This window comes from Pomacea canaliculata, linkage group LG6 (genome assembly GCF_003073045.1).
Source record: "Pomacea canaliculata isolate SZHN2017 linkage group LG6, ASM307304v1, whole genome shotgun sequence".
NCBI lineage: Eukaryota > Metazoa > Mollusca > Gastropoda > Architaenioglossa > Ampullariidae > Pomacea > Pomacea canaliculata.
The window spans coordinates 11,082,104-11,098,454 of NC_037595.1; the positions used below are offsets into that span (position 1 = coordinate 11,082,104).

General features: G+C 35.3%; 3 protein-coding genes across 5 annotated transcripts; 2 read left to right on the forward strand and 1 right to left on the reverse strand.

Annotated features, from left to right (window-relative positions):
* The first annotated feature begins 226 nt into the window (after window positions 1–226).
* LOC112566640 (ras-related protein Rab-32B-like) lies at window positions 227–6,312 on the forward strand. Its single transcript, XM_025242914.1, is given in 9 exon segments — window positions 227–344; window positions 523–555; window positions 947–1,043; window positions 1,326–1,382; window positions 1,812–1,844; window positions 2,383–2,410; window positions 2,731–2,805; window positions 3,849–3,957; window positions 4,705–6,312. Coding segments are annotated over 9 exon segments (714 nt in total). The 5' UTR covers window positions 227–235; the 3' UTR covers window positions 4,878–6,312.
* A 279-nt stretch (window positions 6,313–6,591) lies between these two features.
* LOC112566638 lies at window positions 6,592–9,117 on the reverse strand. Its single transcript, XM_025242909.1, has 4 exons — window positions 8,983–9,117; window positions 8,510–8,560; window positions 7,400–8,242; window positions 6,592–6,971 (listed from the first exon to the last, which is right to left on the reverse strand). The coding sequence occupies exons 1-4, from the start codon at window positions 9,046–9,048 to the stop codon at window positions 6,912–6,914; spliced, it is 1,020 nt and encodes a 339-aa protein (XP_025098694.1). The 5' UTR covers window positions 9,049–9,117; the 3' UTR covers window positions 6,592–6,911.
* A 113-nt stretch (window positions 9,118–9,230) lies between these two features.
* Window positions 9,231–14,972, forward strand: LOC112566639 (DNA polymerase eta-like). Of its 3 annotated transcripts, none has more exons than XM_025242910.1 (6): window positions 9,231–9,369; window positions 10,194–10,328; window positions 10,791–11,014; window positions 11,455–11,630; window positions 12,449–12,552; window positions 14,603–14,972. In XM_025242910.1, exons 1-6 carry the CDS (start codon window positions 9,365–9,367, stop codon window positions 14,757–14,759), a joined length of 801 nt encoding a protein of 266 aa, XP_025098695.1. In that variant the 5' UTR covers window positions 9,231–9,364; the 3' UTR covers window positions 14,760–14,972. The 3 variants fall into 3 exon arrangements, with proteins under 3 accessions (XP_025098695.1, XP_025098696.1, XP_025098697.1); XM_025242911.1 differs by having other exon boundaries at window positions 13,257–14,714; XM_025242912.1 differs by having other exon boundaries at window positions 14,038–14,714.
* Window positions 14,973–16,351: the final 1,379 nt, after the last annotated feature.

Genomic DNA, 16,351 nt, shown 5'->3' on the forward strand with positions numbered 1-16,351 from the left:
ACTACAGTGTCTATAAAGTCAAACATGACAGAAAACAAAGCACTGGTAAGTATTCTCTAGTTGCTGCTGTAGCTTCTTAGAAATAGCCTCAAGAGTTTGCAAACCACAGAAAATTCAATTACTATGGATGAAACATCTTTCAAAATAACTAGGAAAACAGTATTAAGAACAATTTTGAGCACAATCGTTTTACAGGAGGAAGAACTAGATCATCATTCTCATCAAGAGAACATTGATGAGATACCTCATGAAAATGAGGCGAAAATCAAGTAGAATGTGTGCATTGATGACCCATAAGCAAATGACAGAGAAGCATGTACTGGACAGGTGGAGAAGAACTCCAGGTGATTTGCAGGAGGCTGACTGCACCTGCAGGATCGATCGAGGCATATACAGTACCAGATGTGATCATTAAAGTCTAGTGTCATCATCCAAACCTAGAGCAATGCTTGAAATGTTTACATGTAGACTTGTTCTGGAAATAAACTGAATGATCACATTGTTATATTTGGACCATTGCAGGGAAAACGTCTATCATTCGGCGATACACTGAGGGTAAAGTTTATCAAATCTGAATTTGATTTTTTTATTTATCATCTGGCATAAATTAAAATATTTCTTTATTTCCTTATTCTGTATTAACAAAGCTATATTTTACATTTTCCTTCCCCTTTCTGTTTGTTTTTATTTTTTTAAATAGAAGGCAGATTTTGAAATAAATGTTGCCCCTAACTTTGATATTAAGAATTTATTGATATATTAGAATTTCAACAGCCAGTCCACAATTGAGAGCATAAAGTATTTTCATTGCACAATCACTGATGACAAAAGTTGATGAAAAACATTCCCCCCTCCCCCGGAAGCCAGCAATCATAATCCTTGCTAAATAGAAAGATATACTTGTCTAGTTATCTTTTCTTCATTCTTTCCCTTGTCATTTTTTAAGGCTACTTCTCCCCCAATTACAAACTGACCATTGGAGTGGATTTTGCCCTGAAGAGCATTGACTGGACTGAATCGACCAAAGTTAGCTTACAGCTGTGGTCAGTATAGATATCTTTTTTACTATTCATCTCTTCGGATGAAATTAATCTTGCAAGGTAGCTTTTTAATATCAGTGTGTTGATCACAAAAGTCAAATTCATGTACATAATATTCTGCTCATCATTTTATTAGTTTCCACATATTGTTTACAGGCTCTCACATAACAATAATATTAAAGAGAACATTTTCTTTTTTTAGAGTTGGGGAAGGAAAGCATTTAAATTTTTATTTTATTTTTATATTGAATTATGTCTTGATATTTAAAAAAAGTTTTGCTTTAGGGATATTGCTGGACACGAGCGTTTTGGACACATGACCTGAGTATACTACAAATATGCGTAAGTATTTGCTTTAAACTTTCTCTTTTTTGAACAGTTGAAAATTACATTTACTTACTGAGATTTGTTAAAGCTCGTACACATAACCACTTGGCCTTATGATGAAATCTAGTCATCATTTTGTGACAGGTGATAAATTCAGGATCATTATTATTTGAGCATGAAAAGGTTGGTTTTCTGGAAAACTTGACACAACTTCAGCTTGCAAAAATTTTAAGACCTGTCTGCATTTTTGTCTTGGATGCTTTAGCACTATCTACATGAACTGTTTTGATGAGAAAAATTGATTTTCCTAGTTACAGTATGAGATAAAAAAACTAGACCAAAACTTACCCCAGCTAAACAGTTTGATTGACAAGGATTTTTCATATAGATATAATTATATAACAGATGAATAGGATTATGAATTAAGAATTATTTAACTTTCAGAATTGCTGCCATTGTTGTATTTGATTTGTCCAGGTAGGTGCATCATTTCATTTTCTTTCAAAAATCATAATTACAGATCAGTAAGTCTATCAACCTACAGCAAAAATTGTAAATTTCATATTCCACGTTTACATTCAAAAAATGATACTGAGAAAACATGTAACTTGAAACTGTCTTTAGCAGTATGGGAAGAGGGATAGCGGCTTCATCTTCTCAAGTGGAAAATGTGACTGATACTATCAGTATTACATATAGCCAGTAGGAGTCTATGTGTTCTACTCCATAAAGCACCTTTTATTACGGAAATTACATGATAGAGTGGAAGACATGACCGTGACTGAGATTCTCATTCACAACTTTTTGAACACTGTGAAATTGTGATTAATACATAAGAATATGTTATAAACTGCCTCTGCCTTGACAGTGCCATTTCACGAATAAAAGGGAGATAAAACAATGATGAGATAGACAGCAGGAGAGAAAATGGGATGAGAGGGAGTGGGAGATTGTGTACAAGTATGAGTAGTTTTCTTTGATACATAAAGTACTTTTTATGTGTTTTCGCTCTCAGACCAGCAACATTTGATGCTGTCATAAAGGTGAGCACTGTTTATTTCCAGCAGTCTTCGAGCTTATTGTTCAGAATAAGTATTTGTTGATGGTTTGTTTCTTGAGTCATAATTGTCTTGTTTTATATATCTCAGCATACTAATTCCATGATTTTAGACACTTAGGCAACTTGTTAAATCATTCCATGGCAAATGAAATATCAAGATCGGAAAGGATGTCATATTCTGGTAAAATTTTTTTGAAAAAGTCATTTCCTGTTCATTATATGTATTTATTAATCTTAATGCTTCATATTAAATAATCCTAGACATCAAAATACTATTATAACTATACATATTTCTGCCTGCAGTGGCTGGATGATGTAAACTCCAAGGTGATGTTAGCCAACGAACAACCAGTACCTGTCCTGCTACTAGCAAACAAGGTACCATTCTTATTTTATCTGTGAGGGATCAATATAATAATTAACAACCTGCTCTTAATGAAGAAAAAAAGTAAAGGTCATTCCCTGACCTTTTCAGGTCATTGGGGCACGTGGTGTTCGAGACTCTTTTTTTTCTGCTTGCCAGCGTTAGGTGAGGGCAGTGTCCATCTTCTCTTCCCTCTGTCTTACCTTCCCCAATCCTCTTTGGAGTCAGGTACCCATTACCGCTAGCTGGGTCAACTAAGAGAAGTTTTCTGTGCTATGCTCTTAATGTGCACATCATTTGACACTCCTATATTGCTGTGAATGTCACAAGTATAGTTTGCAATCATGAAACAATTACGAGTAACACCTTTTAAAGAGTTTTGATACTGCAATGTTCAACATAGCTAGTAATTTATCTGATAATTTATGAGATTATTTCATCAACTTAAAAAAAAAACCTTTATAATTTATTCCACATTTAGTTGTTATATATGATCAGTTTTCTATTTTTAATTTCTACTGTGTAAACAGATGTATACTGCACATTTTGGACCTTGTGGACTTGTACATAATTTACATTAAATGGCATTGAGGTCACATAATCAACAATGGACACATCAGTCTTCAATGTACATCACAGAATTAACAGTTATGCTATTTTTTTTTTAATACCACTTAACTACATCAGAGTTCACATTTGCACACAATATATTTACACCTTAGAACTAGATATTTACTGTTATGTTGAAATGTTGATTATAAATACCAAAACAATAAGAAGTCTTATGCTGCACCAGGGTCAGAAACTAGACTTTTGTCCAACACAGGACACACATACATGTTATCATCTGAAAATGTATGATACAAGTAAACGCCACTTTTAATTTTCACTAGAAGTTTACAGTCTCATAGTGAAATGTTATGGATCTAGGGGCAATGAGCTGAAGGAAAATTATTCTATGAGAAATGCTTACATTTCTTAAAAACAATAATCAGAAATGCATGCACCTCTTTCTGCCTTTATGAAGAGGTAATATTCTTAATTTGATGAATTTCAGAGTGACATTGAAGAAGTCAGTATAAATACGGAGCAAATTGACAAGTTTTGCAAAGAACACAAATTCATTGCTTGGTTTCCAACATCAGCAAAAACAAACACAAATATTGGTGAGTCACATGTTATTTCTCTACTTTTCTTCGCTAGTTATGCATTGGAAATGTGTGAAAATACTGAGTACAACATAATAATAATCTGGTAACATATAGCCATATGTTTCCCAATTAAAATCACGCCCGCAATGCTTTACAAAAGCTACCAATTTACTAATTGAAAAATATTCCATGCACCATCATCGTCCCTCCCTGACTGACACACATACACACCACAGACCCATCTACAACCTAAGGAATCATCTTGTTAAAGCCACACATAGGCACAATGCACACAAAGCATTCATGAGTTATCATTTTTCATGGGCTAATGAAGTGGGACAGTGGTAAACAAGATCACAACTGACAGGGTGTTTTCCCTACCCTAAGGGCAAGCTCAAGTGCTTCACAAAAATAAATTTTTACTGCACAGTCTACAGAAAATTTGATATCCAGATTTTCAGCTGTGTGGACAGTTTCCTGATATGATGTTGCATGTTATTCCCTCAGAAATGCCAATAATAATAATTCTGGAATTGAGGTAACTGATGTGCCTCCTGTTTCAGTGCATTTACAAGGTAAACACAAAATACAAGTCTTAGTGCATGTGAAGATTCTAATTTAAATATATTGGTATTTTTGAACTATTTTCATTATCAATAAGACTATATATCACTGTCTGATGGAAAAATTATCCTTATATAGTTCTTCTACATTCTGCTAAGTAAATCGGCCTCCCCATCTGCTTGTTGAACACTGTTGCAGATGAAGCCATGAACTTCCTGGTTAAGTTTATCTTGGACCTTCCAGAAGAAAGTCATCTGCCAGCTCCTGATCGACATTCATTGCCCAACTCTCTCGTTTCCTCCATGGATAATTCCTATACCAGAAGTCTGACTGACAAAGACATGCCAAAAAGATGGTACTGCTGCAGCTGAGAGTACATTGCATTGCCTGTTTATACTGAGAATTCTTGTGCTTTTGCTTTGGAAATGCTAGTGTATGCTCTTTTTCTTGTTATTCTTTTATGTCTTCAGGTAATGAAGGCACTTGAAAATTAAAATATTTATGTAACTGATTGAGCCATAAATACATATTTAATATATATCTTGTTACTTTTACACAGAAACATGACATCTAAAATTATATAGCTCTATATATATGTATACACGTGTTGTAGGTCACAATGTAATTATACTACTTGTGGGGGTTTTCCAGAAAAGCAAGTAAGTAAATTTACATCTCATTGAGAGCCTCTGATGATAAAAGACTTGAATATTGCTTGTTGCAATCAAGGACAAGCAAAGCCTAGTGCTTTCAAACAAACTCTAAAGGCCAGACTTCAAAAATACAGCAAGTTATGCTTGAAAAGAAACAAAAAGAATTTATAATGAAGCTCATGTGATAAAATATTTCTAACTTGGCATATACCCTACTGTTTACTTCTTTTTATTTTTCCTTGGTTTTGAAAGAAGCACAGCAATAAAATTGCTTTGAATATGAAATGAATTAAACAATTTACTTGAAACGGTAGAGAATTATTTTACAAACTTTTTCCTTTTGGTTGGTCTGTACTGCATACTCAATAAATGTACTGAGAAAATTGTATCAACAGCTTTGATGTCTGAAGTCTATGTTACCTATGGAGATCTCATTTTGTAGATTTTCAGTTTAGTAATTATAAAAAATTGCCTAACATGAATTTCTAATTTATGGTTTTGTGACTGTACTGATAAAGACATTACTATTTTTAAGGAAAAGAAGAAAACACAAGGTATTTGATGTTCTTACACAAAGATATAAAGCACTATCTTGAATTGCCCCTTGGGATCAATAAAGTTGTAATCAAATACATGGTGTAGGCCCCCTCAGCAAGCTTTCTGAGTGTAAAAATAGTTTTATGTGAACGACATATTTATAGGTTGTGCTTGAGTACAGAATTTTTTTAATCTGTACATTTAAAAATGGCTCTTTATGTTTAAAAGTGTGGAATTATTTACTTTATTTTTTGGGGTGGGAGGGAGGAGGTGGGAGGTAGAGTCTGGTCAAAGTGACAAATTGATCCAGTTTATTTTTAGATTTCTACTTTTGGAAGGGTGTGACCAAATGGCAGTGGGCTTGCAGACCACTGAGTTTCAATATCTGGCGATTTGTGCCACTGGTGAATGATTGATTCTGTTATGATGGTGCTTATCTACATTGTGCACACATCTGTTATTTGTTGACCTCAAAGCTTTTCTTTTTTTTTCTTTTCACGTGTACCAAAAAAAAAACAAACAAACAAAAAAATAACCAACATTTATGTAAAAATACAACCGATGCATGTTGTTGAGAGTTTGAAGTGTGACAGACTTTTAATAAAATGCATGCCATCATCAGGATTTCCTGTTGTGATCTATTTCAAATATATACTTCCATGCACTTTCGGGCATATGAACACAAACTTTCATGCTAAGAATGCACAATACTTTATAAACTCCTCTAAAATAATTTCCTGCTATTTTCAAATAGTTTATCTTGGTTGTACTTCATCCCCCACTCATTTTATGGTTAATCTTCGTTTTAAATATATTTGTACTTCTGGAATTCATTTCATCATCATTCAAGATCACCAATACACATCTCACTTTGATAGCCAGAAGATAGCAAGCATATTTTGGTTTAAAGACTAATTTTATGCTTATAAATACTGTCTACATTTACAATGCATGCCATTAAAATGAAACGTTTGTTAAAAGCCAATTTATTTATTATTTAAATACACATTATATACAATTGACACTGTAAGTTATTTTTATCAACATATGTAATTATTGAGTACAATGTTCAGGAACCTGGAATGTTGCAAAGGAGAGATAGATATGGCCATCATTGGAGACAGTCTGTATGATAAGCAATTCTAAGTAAAATATTGCACATAAATTACATATAGTCTATTTCTAAACTCTGTCCAAAGGCATAGTTACAAACTGTCACCAGTTATCAAGGAAATCAAAGCCTGTCTTGGGAAGTTCAATGTCATCTGTGGAGCTCTGTAACAATATATACATAAAATGGTATTATTACTAAGCACATGAGTATATCTTTTTTTTTTTCTTACTCTCATGGTCTGCAAGTACAAATTACTACTTTTTTAAAGGTTGTGTTGCCTGCAGTAGCCATATTTTCCATTTTATTAGTCCTCTATTATAGCTTGAATTTTACCACTATATCAGTGAAACTAAAAGAAATATTATCTTAACAGTTAGTGTTGAGAAGATGTATAAATTACTATTATCAAATGAACAAGACTGGTTTCTTATGTTTGTTAGCATAATGGCTAAAAGAAGAGTTCTTTTACATAACATAAATTGAATAGCCAGCATGTAACTGAGATATGTCTGGAATGAAAGGACATACACTTAATGCGATGTTCTGAACGAAACATATTTAAGAGTTTTAAGCAAAATGTTCTACTCACACTGTTTTGTGCAGACAGCAATACTCCAGCCTGCCCCTTTACAATATACAGTACCTCCTCTTTATCTAACTCCTCTGAATCTGCACTTGATGGCTTTAAAAGTTGTGTGGTGTGGTCTGGACTGCTTTCTGCTGATATCTTGCCAGTAGTTTCGCCACGTTCCATCTCCATGGTATCAGGCTCTTTTACTGAAGATATGATTGACTGTTTTAAAACAGGCACTGTCTGCTTTATGTCGTCATCAGAATCTGTAGATGTCTGCCCAACAAAATTTGACCACATGACTGGATTGCTGAATGCATTCCTGTCCTCTTCTTTTGAGTCCTTTATAAGTAACTGTTGGGCAGCATCAGCAGATGACTTCCCTTTATTAGTATCTTTTTTAAAACTGCCAGTCTGATGAGTCTTGTTTGGAGAAGTAGTCTTTTTTCCCTTGTTAACTTTTGCTGATGACACCTGAATGTCTGACTGCTTGTCGGTGGTTATATTTTGAAGTGTCTTCACTTCTGGTGAAGTAAGCACCACCCCATGGGATGGGCTTGCAGAAGCAGAGAGGTCATTAACACTTCCTTCAAAAGCTGGATTAACTTCCTCTAGCAGACTCTCCACCAAACTGGCCGATCCAGATGGACTATGCACAGGTGTTTGAAATTCTAGACATCCACACCCACTGTATTCTTCTAGCACTACTTGTGTCCATGTAGGTGCATTTAGTGAAAAATATTTATCATTTCTAATGACTTGGTCTGTTTCCTGCTCCTCTGTTTCTGACTTGACACATCTATTATGTTGCTTTGTAAGGTTTTCATTGTCCAAATCTAAAAATGTGAGATCCTGCTGACTCTGAAGATCACAAGTGTTAAGAAAGTCAGATGCAGACAATCACTGCAAAGGTTATATCTAGCAGAACATTTGCAACTGACACATTAAATATCAAAATAAATTACAAAATAAAACAATTGAAGAATAGCAAGCAACTATCTTCTAAGATTATTACTGGACAAAATACTTAAAACATAAACACTTTTTATCATCCCATTGTTCAAGAGAATGCACTACACATGAGCGAGTACACAAATATACACTCTTAATGACAAATGCATGGCTCACCTTGGACTTCCATGAGAAAGGACCAGAGTGCTCATCACGCCATGTCCATATCTAAAAAACAAAAGTATAGATTGAAACAAATATTTATTCCAGAAATGGGACAGAATACTGGATGATTAGACAGTCTTTTATTGTTTCTCTAGAGCAAAGCTATATCAAGCACATCAAAATCGAAATCAGATTTTAAGACTCTTTATAAAGCGAAGCAAGAGATAACCGTACATTTGTATCATTACATTGCTTTACATAAAATTAAGTATGTTTGTGCACTAATTGTAACACATCTGTTGACTGGCGGGAACAAACAAAAATATCATACTCTGAATGAAGAATGAATAAAATTTTATAGTGCACTAATCATTGCACACAGACGCATACACAACATGCATATCTGTCTTTTTCTCCCAAGAAGCGCGCATGTCATTCACAATCAAATGGCTGCATAAAGTTATATGTATATGGTATGATATTACATCGTTTTCGTCCACCATAATCTTTTCTCCTGACGATAATTTGAGTACTGGCCAACACTGTTTCATTTTCTCGTTCCCTTCCTTGTCTGAAGCTTTGGAAGGATACAGCTGGCGTATTGAGTAGGGTACATACAGGTCGTTGAGTAATTCTTCTTGCTGTTCGGGTGAATATTTTGTCCACCTGTTTCCTAAATATTTGATTAAAGACTTTTCACGCAAAGCTATTTTCTTAGAAATGTGGTTGAAAGAAGCAAAGTACGAGAGAATTTTCAGCTCCTCCATGTCGCTCTGATCGTCATGTGCGCATGCGCATCTCAACTTCCGGCGAGGCCATGGAGGACTTCAGCGCGAACGGCTCGAAGTGAAAGTGTGATCTACGTTCATGGTGTGAGTGTCAGACCTACAAGTCGTAAATCAGTTAAATTTACATTAAAACTTGCTGACAGAAACAACATAGTTATCTCATGGTACTGAAGTAAGACGCAAATAAAATGTGAAACGACAGGATTGTTGATAGGCTTGACATCAGCACCAGACTGGAGAGCAGAGATAAGCTGATATAAATTCGCATTAGGCAAACATCTTGTGTCAGGGATTCGTCATTAGCTGCATTTAATTTACTAAGTAAGTAGAGAAGCCCAAGAAAAACAATGTCCTGCGGATTGGTTTTCATGAAAACCTAAAAACCAGTTTTATTTTTGTTTTCCAAATTCGATATAACCATGAACGTAGATCTACGTCCATGATATAACAAAGGATAGATTAAAAAAAATAGACAACATTGTGTCTGTTCTTACCAAGAATCAGAATACCACATTAACCTTGGCTTTTAAGAATATGCCACTTTGGAAACCAGGCAGTTGTGTTATTCAGTTGTAGTCACATTGGCATAAATAAGTTATTGCTGAGTTAATGGCACAGTATTAGCATGCTTACATAATGAAAGAGGTAATATATAAGTAGCAGCATTTGTTGCTTTTTGAAGCATGCCCATGGTACTGGTATTTGGAGCATTGCTATTGATTTCAGCATAGCTATTGTGCTGGTGTTTTAAAATTGTTGTGTGATCCCTAAGAACTGTGCTTGTTAAGTTCTATTATAGCCAAAGATGACTTTATTAATTATATGGTGCATTGTTGATGCTGATGTCTCAGTTTTTATTATTTAGAGGAATGGCCATTTTTAATAATATGCTTTGTGTAACTGTTCAGCATCATTGCTGTTGGCTATGAGGCGCGAGCGCTTGGTGTCACACGTAACATGATGGGTGATGATGCAAAAAAGATCTGTCCAGACATCGTGCTAGCACGTGTACCTGAGGTCCGGGGCAAAGCAGATTTAACGAAGTGAGATATTAAAAAAGAAAATTAAATGTTTGGTGTGTGGTCCATCTAAACTTATTCTCCTCAGAAAGATGTATTAAAAATTGTGTTAGTGCGTTTTGTACATTTTTTTTTCATGTTTGACTTAATTCCTTTGTCAGAAATCTTTACTAGGCTATGAAAAGTCATATAAATAAGCAGAAAAATATGGAAGTTAAAAGATTGCTTGATGCTGCAATATTTAATTCATGCTGTGGCCAATTAATTTACAAGTTTAAAAAGCAAGTATATTCATGTTTTTGGCTAACTTTTTATTTTGCATGTGGTCTGAGGAATTGTCTATTTGTTTAAAGTCTATTATTGTCTAAATGTAGTTAAGTATATGTTTATTAATCTTGTATTCAGCTCATGAAACTGCAGCAGCTCCTTAAAAACCTCCCAGTCTAATCAGCAAGTTAGGCTAACACTGACTTGTCTCTGTGACAGGTATCGAGAAGCAGGGGCTGAGGTGATTGAAGTACTGAGCAACTTTTGCAATTGTGTAGAGAGGGCAAGCATTGATGAGGCCTATTTAGACCTTACAGAGGAGGCTAAAAAACTATTAACAAGTCAGACATCTGGATCCTTGACAGCTGACCAGCTATCCAACACATTTGTTGAGGGTTTTGGAGATGATGTTGAGGAGGATATGGATAGAGCCCAGCTGAATGGTGAGATTTTCGTGGACCTCTGTGCACTTGTGACAAGATCCTCTTATGATAGGATCACCTACTTTCCTCTATAATCTCCTCAGTAATATCAGCAAGAAATTATTTGAAGGCAAAAATTATTTTAAATTCAATAAATGTTCAGTGGTTAGAGATATGGAAATGACTATGATGACATTTATTAGATTTCAGGGACAACAAAGATTTGGTGGTGCACTGCTGAGGTGCTCTTAGATTCCACTTAGTCTCATTCAATCCGTGGTGAGAGTCTTACGATAAAGAAGCATGTTAGTGATATGTTGCTATGCTTTGAGTAACATCTGTTTATTGCTTTACTAAACACAGCAGTTTGTAAGTTTATTGCAGTGGCTAACTCAAGCAACATGTTCTTTTTCTTCATAAAGTTTACATCACTTGCAGGTAATTTTATTTCTTTATTTTAGAGGAAGCAGCCAGGCACAGAAATACAGACAAATGGTTGAAACAAGCTCATGCTTCTAAAGAAACAAACAGTGGGGATGTTTTGCTGGCAGCCACTGCATTAATAGTTGAAGAGATGAGAGCTACTATTTTTAAGAACACTGGATTTCAGTGTTCTGCTGGAATTGCACATAATAAAGTAAATTTTTGTTGTTTTGGTATTTGCTAGCATCAGCCATGTCATTGTCATCTGCATCTGATTTTTAGATAAGAATTTCATATGAAAATAAGTTTAATAGATGAGAATACTTGAAGACATAAAAACTCAAAGCAAGCAGGAAGAATTCAATGAATAAAAAAGCTTTTGTGAAATAAAAAGCTTTTGAAGCATAGATGATGCAAAGTGTAGAGATATGTATGAAATAAAGGACTAGAAACTGCTGCTAATGGTGTTTATTATAAACAGTGAGGTCAGATATGACGATATACAAGCTTGGGAAATAGTGCTTATTGCAAATAGTGAGGTCAGATAAAATGGTATACAAACTCAGAAAAGGCTGTGTGGCAATTGATGCAGTATGTTATGCACAGAAAATAGTTGGCAGTTGGTATTTTAATTTCTTATGACAATGACAACTTTATTTGTCCCAGTGGGCAATTTGAACATGGGATACAAAGTAAAAGTTAGAAATAAAAATAAGAAACGAAGTTTGTTGCAAAGTGCAGCATTAAATTATGTCAAGAATATATAACTTTAATTTTATTTCAATTTGGGTGGAATGAATGGTACATTAGTTAGCAATCTTTTTTAAATGGTATTTTATCATTGTGTAGCCTGTGAAGATTTCTTTGGCTATTGGTAGTAAGTTTGCCACAGATATCAAGATTTATTTCTAGCATTTATGTCATTTATTTCTAGCAGTGTTAGGTGCTTAGAGGTGTCTTTTGTTCCTAACTATAAAACATTGAAAATGACTGCTGACACTGATAATCATTGTTGAGATCTTTGTGTGTCAGATGCTTGCCAAGCTTGCTTGTGGTCTACATAAGCCCAACAAACAGACCATAGTGCCTCAGGGCTCTGTGGAAAAAATCTTTAGGACTCTTCCTGTAAGAAAAGTGTGAGTATGCATAGAAGCATGAATGCTTTTTTTTTATTTGTTAAAAGAGGCTATGTTTGATGTACAAGCTAGAGACATATATTTCTGGACTAACAGCTTTCAGGAAGTTGTAGGCTATCAGGTGTTTGTGACCCATTTAACAGCATTTAGAACAACAATATCTAGAACCACAGCATGTTGATATTTTTAATGTTAGTAGTGTACTTGCAACAAGTTTACTGCTGAGTTCTTTCTTTCTTTTTGACTTACTCTTTTGTTTGTGGCACTGGTCCCACTAGCTAAGACAAAGACGTAGAAGTCTGTTGCCTACTAAGCCTCATTAACTTGGGACTGATTACCCATAAACCTTCGTCACTCTGATTCTCTTACCACCTTTAAGTCAAATCAAATCAGACTTTATTATTAAGTCTAAACCTAAGACACATCTTTTCAGAATGACTTCACTGTGACGCTGTCCTAACCATGAGCATGTATAATGTGTGTCTGTAATTTACTTCGTGTATGAGTAGGTGTGTCTGTTGTAGAAGTGAGCGTCTGTTATATGCAAATATGGGTGTGTGTTGTACAAGTGAGCGTGTGCATGGTTGTTGATGATTCATTCTGTATATTATTTATGTAAAGCTCTCTGAGCATATCTTTAGAAAAGCACGATGTATTTCCCCATTATTATTATGACAAAATTCACTGACCTTGACTTCTCACAGTTTTCCCAAATCCAAAAGCAAAACAGGCTCTGAAGCAGGGGTGGGCAAAGTACGGCCTGCGAATGTCTTTGGACCAGCCAGTCTGCCAAATGTGAAGTCCACTTGTTTTCGTTTTTATTCACACTACTTTAATTTGTTTGAAATATAATTTATCAAGTACAACGGTGTTAGAAATCACCAGTCCGTAACATTCTAATGCAGACAAGGTACAAAGATAACAACACGGCTGACATGTCTGATGGAGTCGTTAGAGAACATTGAGGGGGCGGCTGCCTTCAAAGGAAAGGTTGTTTTAAAGTTATGTGAGAGAATTGAAACAGCTTCACTTTACACAATTAGTGAATGTACATATTTGTTGTTCATTCCATTATCACTAGGTGTTGTGTAGTCACGTGGCCTGTGTTTTTGGTATTTTACTGGCCACCACATAGCTTAGAATTCTGACGCCGGCCTGCAAACAAAAATCTTTGCCCACCCCTGATCTAAAGCTTGAGCTTTCGTACCTTCATGGAAACAAAAGCTTGCATTATTTGCACTTCCTCTTCATTTAGATTGTGAAGTTGGAAATATATTTGACCTATGGCCTCTTTCACACATAGACAACCATGATGTAAGTAGAAGATGAATGGAGATTCAAGCATTTTACTTGTAAAACATTTGAACTTAATAAAGGTGGGAAAATTGTGCAGATCTGACACCATGATGACGTTTTGTGTAAAACAAAATTCTGCTTACAGTCTTGTTGCACATTCTTTCTAAATATTATGTCTATCTTCAACAGTCGTAGTCTGGGTGGAAAGCTAGGTGCATCCCTGACAGAGCAGAAATTCTTCAGACTGTTGGACTGTAATTAGAAACATAGAACTGTAATTAGTTTTGTCACAAACATGTGTTGAGAACTTTTTTTTCAATCTTCTTCTGAAAATCACACATGGATAGACCTACATTCAAACTTCCTACCTATATAATGGGCGCAGGTTGTAGGATAGCTTTGAGCTTATTCATGTAGGTATTTTAACAGAGAGTCTACTTTAGTGGCGCAGCTGGAAATCAGAACCAGCGCCACCTAGAATGTAACGACAAGTAATTACAAGGTTATGTTTGTCTGGTGTTTATGTATGTTATGTTTGCTACAAATGTGATGTATGTTATGCATTTTGTATGTACATTATATGTGTATAATATGTATATATGTAATATAATGAATGTTCAGTATATCATTACGTACGCATTGACATGTTACACACTCACCGTTCTGTTTTTTGGTACAGTCATTCTTGATCAGCTTCAGATCTCCTCCTTTTTGCTTTGTTTATGTTGATTGGAATGCATTGTCCAAATTTCAGAATTTGTTGCATTGGGGCGTCTCTAACTGCGCTGGCTGGGACTAGTCGGAAGAATTTACTCTTCCTTAGTTTTTGTATGGTAATCTCACTTGCGAGAGTTATAAATCTTTTCCGAAAACAGCTGAGCTTGGGATACTTCTCTACCATGCCAAGATAGAGCAGCGTTTGCGCAGTTGTGAGCTCATCATCGATGATATCATATAGATGCTGTTTGAAATTGTGAAACACTTGAGTCACGTCATATTCGTCGGAAATTTTCAACAAATTTTCAATTGTTTCATCTGCACAAAACATAATCATCTGTATTACGTTTACTCTTCAATAAACATCTGCACTCCTCGTTACAGGGAATATAATCACGTGAAACTAAGATGAGTGTCATATTCTTAAAAAATAGAACAATACAAATTATATATTCAGAGTGGGTTCCCAGCCTGCAAGAGTTCATCGGCCCCGAACGGGCCCGTTTCGGGCTGAGAAATGGGGCCGTTAAGGGAAGTTACACTCCCAGCCCGCCGTATTATGGGAGCCTAAAGTGCATCGGCCCCTTGCGGGTTTGGGAGAAATAACTCCCTCAGCCCTTCAAAGCCCCACCCTAAAAACACCTCGCAGCCCTTCCATAGTCCCTCAGCCCTCCAAAGCCCCACCCTAAAAACACCTCGCAGCCCTTCCATAGTCCCTCAGCCCTCCAAAGCCCACCCTAAAAACACCTCGCAGCCCTTCCATAGTCCCTCAGCCCTCCATAGCCCCACCCTAAAAACACCTCGCAGCCCTTCCATAGTCCCTCAGCCCTCCATAGCCCCACCCTAAAAACACCTCATAGCCCTTCAAAGCCCCTCTCAGCCCTCCAAAGCCCCATCCTAAAAAACACCTTTCAGCCCTTCAAAGCACTTGGTAAATACCAGCAGACAAAAAATAGACATGATTCAACAATTTATTAAATACAAGCAGATACACAAGGTTTTCATATTAATTTACAACAAAGAATTTTTCACAAATGCCTGATCAAAAAATATTCATTGCAATTTATCATATACATATACAAGCAAAAAAAATAAAGGGTTTTAATATTTATTACAACAAAGAATTTGAGTCTTCAAAAACTTCAGGCTAATTGTTGCAAATACCTGACCCCCCAAAAAAGAAAAAAAAAATCATTACAATCTTCAAAACAATTTATCATATACAAGCAAAAGATAAACAAGGATTGAATATTTATTTACAACAAAGAATTTGTCACAAATGTCTGACCCCACCTCCAAAAAAAGAAAAAAGTCATTACAATCTTCAAAAACAACTTATCATATACAAGCAAAAAATATACATGGTTTTAACATTATTTACAACCAAGAATTTGAGTCTTTACAGTCTTCAGGCTAGTTGTCGCGAATACCTGACCAAAAGAAAAAAAATGAAAAAAATCATTACAATCTTCAAAACATATCATATACAAGCAAGCAAAAAATATACATGGTTTTAACATTTATTTACAACAAAGAATTTGAGTCTTTAAAGTCTTCAGGCTAGTTGTCGGGAATACCTGACCAAAAAAAACAAAAATCCTTACAATCTTCAAAACAATGTACTATATACAACACAAAAAGGAGAGAAGAAATTTATTATATACAAGCCAAAACTAAACATGGTTTTAACATTTATTTACAACAAAGAATTTGAGTCTTCAGTCTTCAGGCTAGTTGTTGCGAAAAAAGCTTTAATTAGATTTCACAACAGCCACTTTCCCCCCTA

Excerpts from the sequence above, each read along its gene's own strand:
- LOC112566638 (XM_025242909.1), bottom strand. The coding sequence starts at position 9,048 with ATGAAACAGTGTTGGCCAGTACTCAAATTATCGTCAGGAGAAAAGATT. Across the intron at positions 8,561-8,982 it reads TTATGGTGGACGAAAACGAT|ATATGGACATGGCGTGATGA; the intron begins GTAATATCATAC and ends TTTGTTTTTTAG. Across the intron at positions 8,243-8,509 it reads CTTTCTCATGGAAGTCCAAG|AGTCAGCAGGATCTCACATT; the intron begins GTGAGCCATGCA and ends TGTGATCTTCAG.
- LOC112566639 (XM_025242910.1), top strand. Across the intron at positions 11,015-11,454 it reads GGATAGAGCCCAGCTGAATG|AGGAAGCAGCCAGGCACAGA; the intron begins GTGAGATTTTCG and ends TCTTTATTTTAG. Across the intron at positions 11,631-12,448 it reads CTGGAATTGCACATAATAAA|ATGCTTGCCAAGCTTGCTTG; the intron begins GTAAATTTTTGT and ends TTTGTGTGTCAG.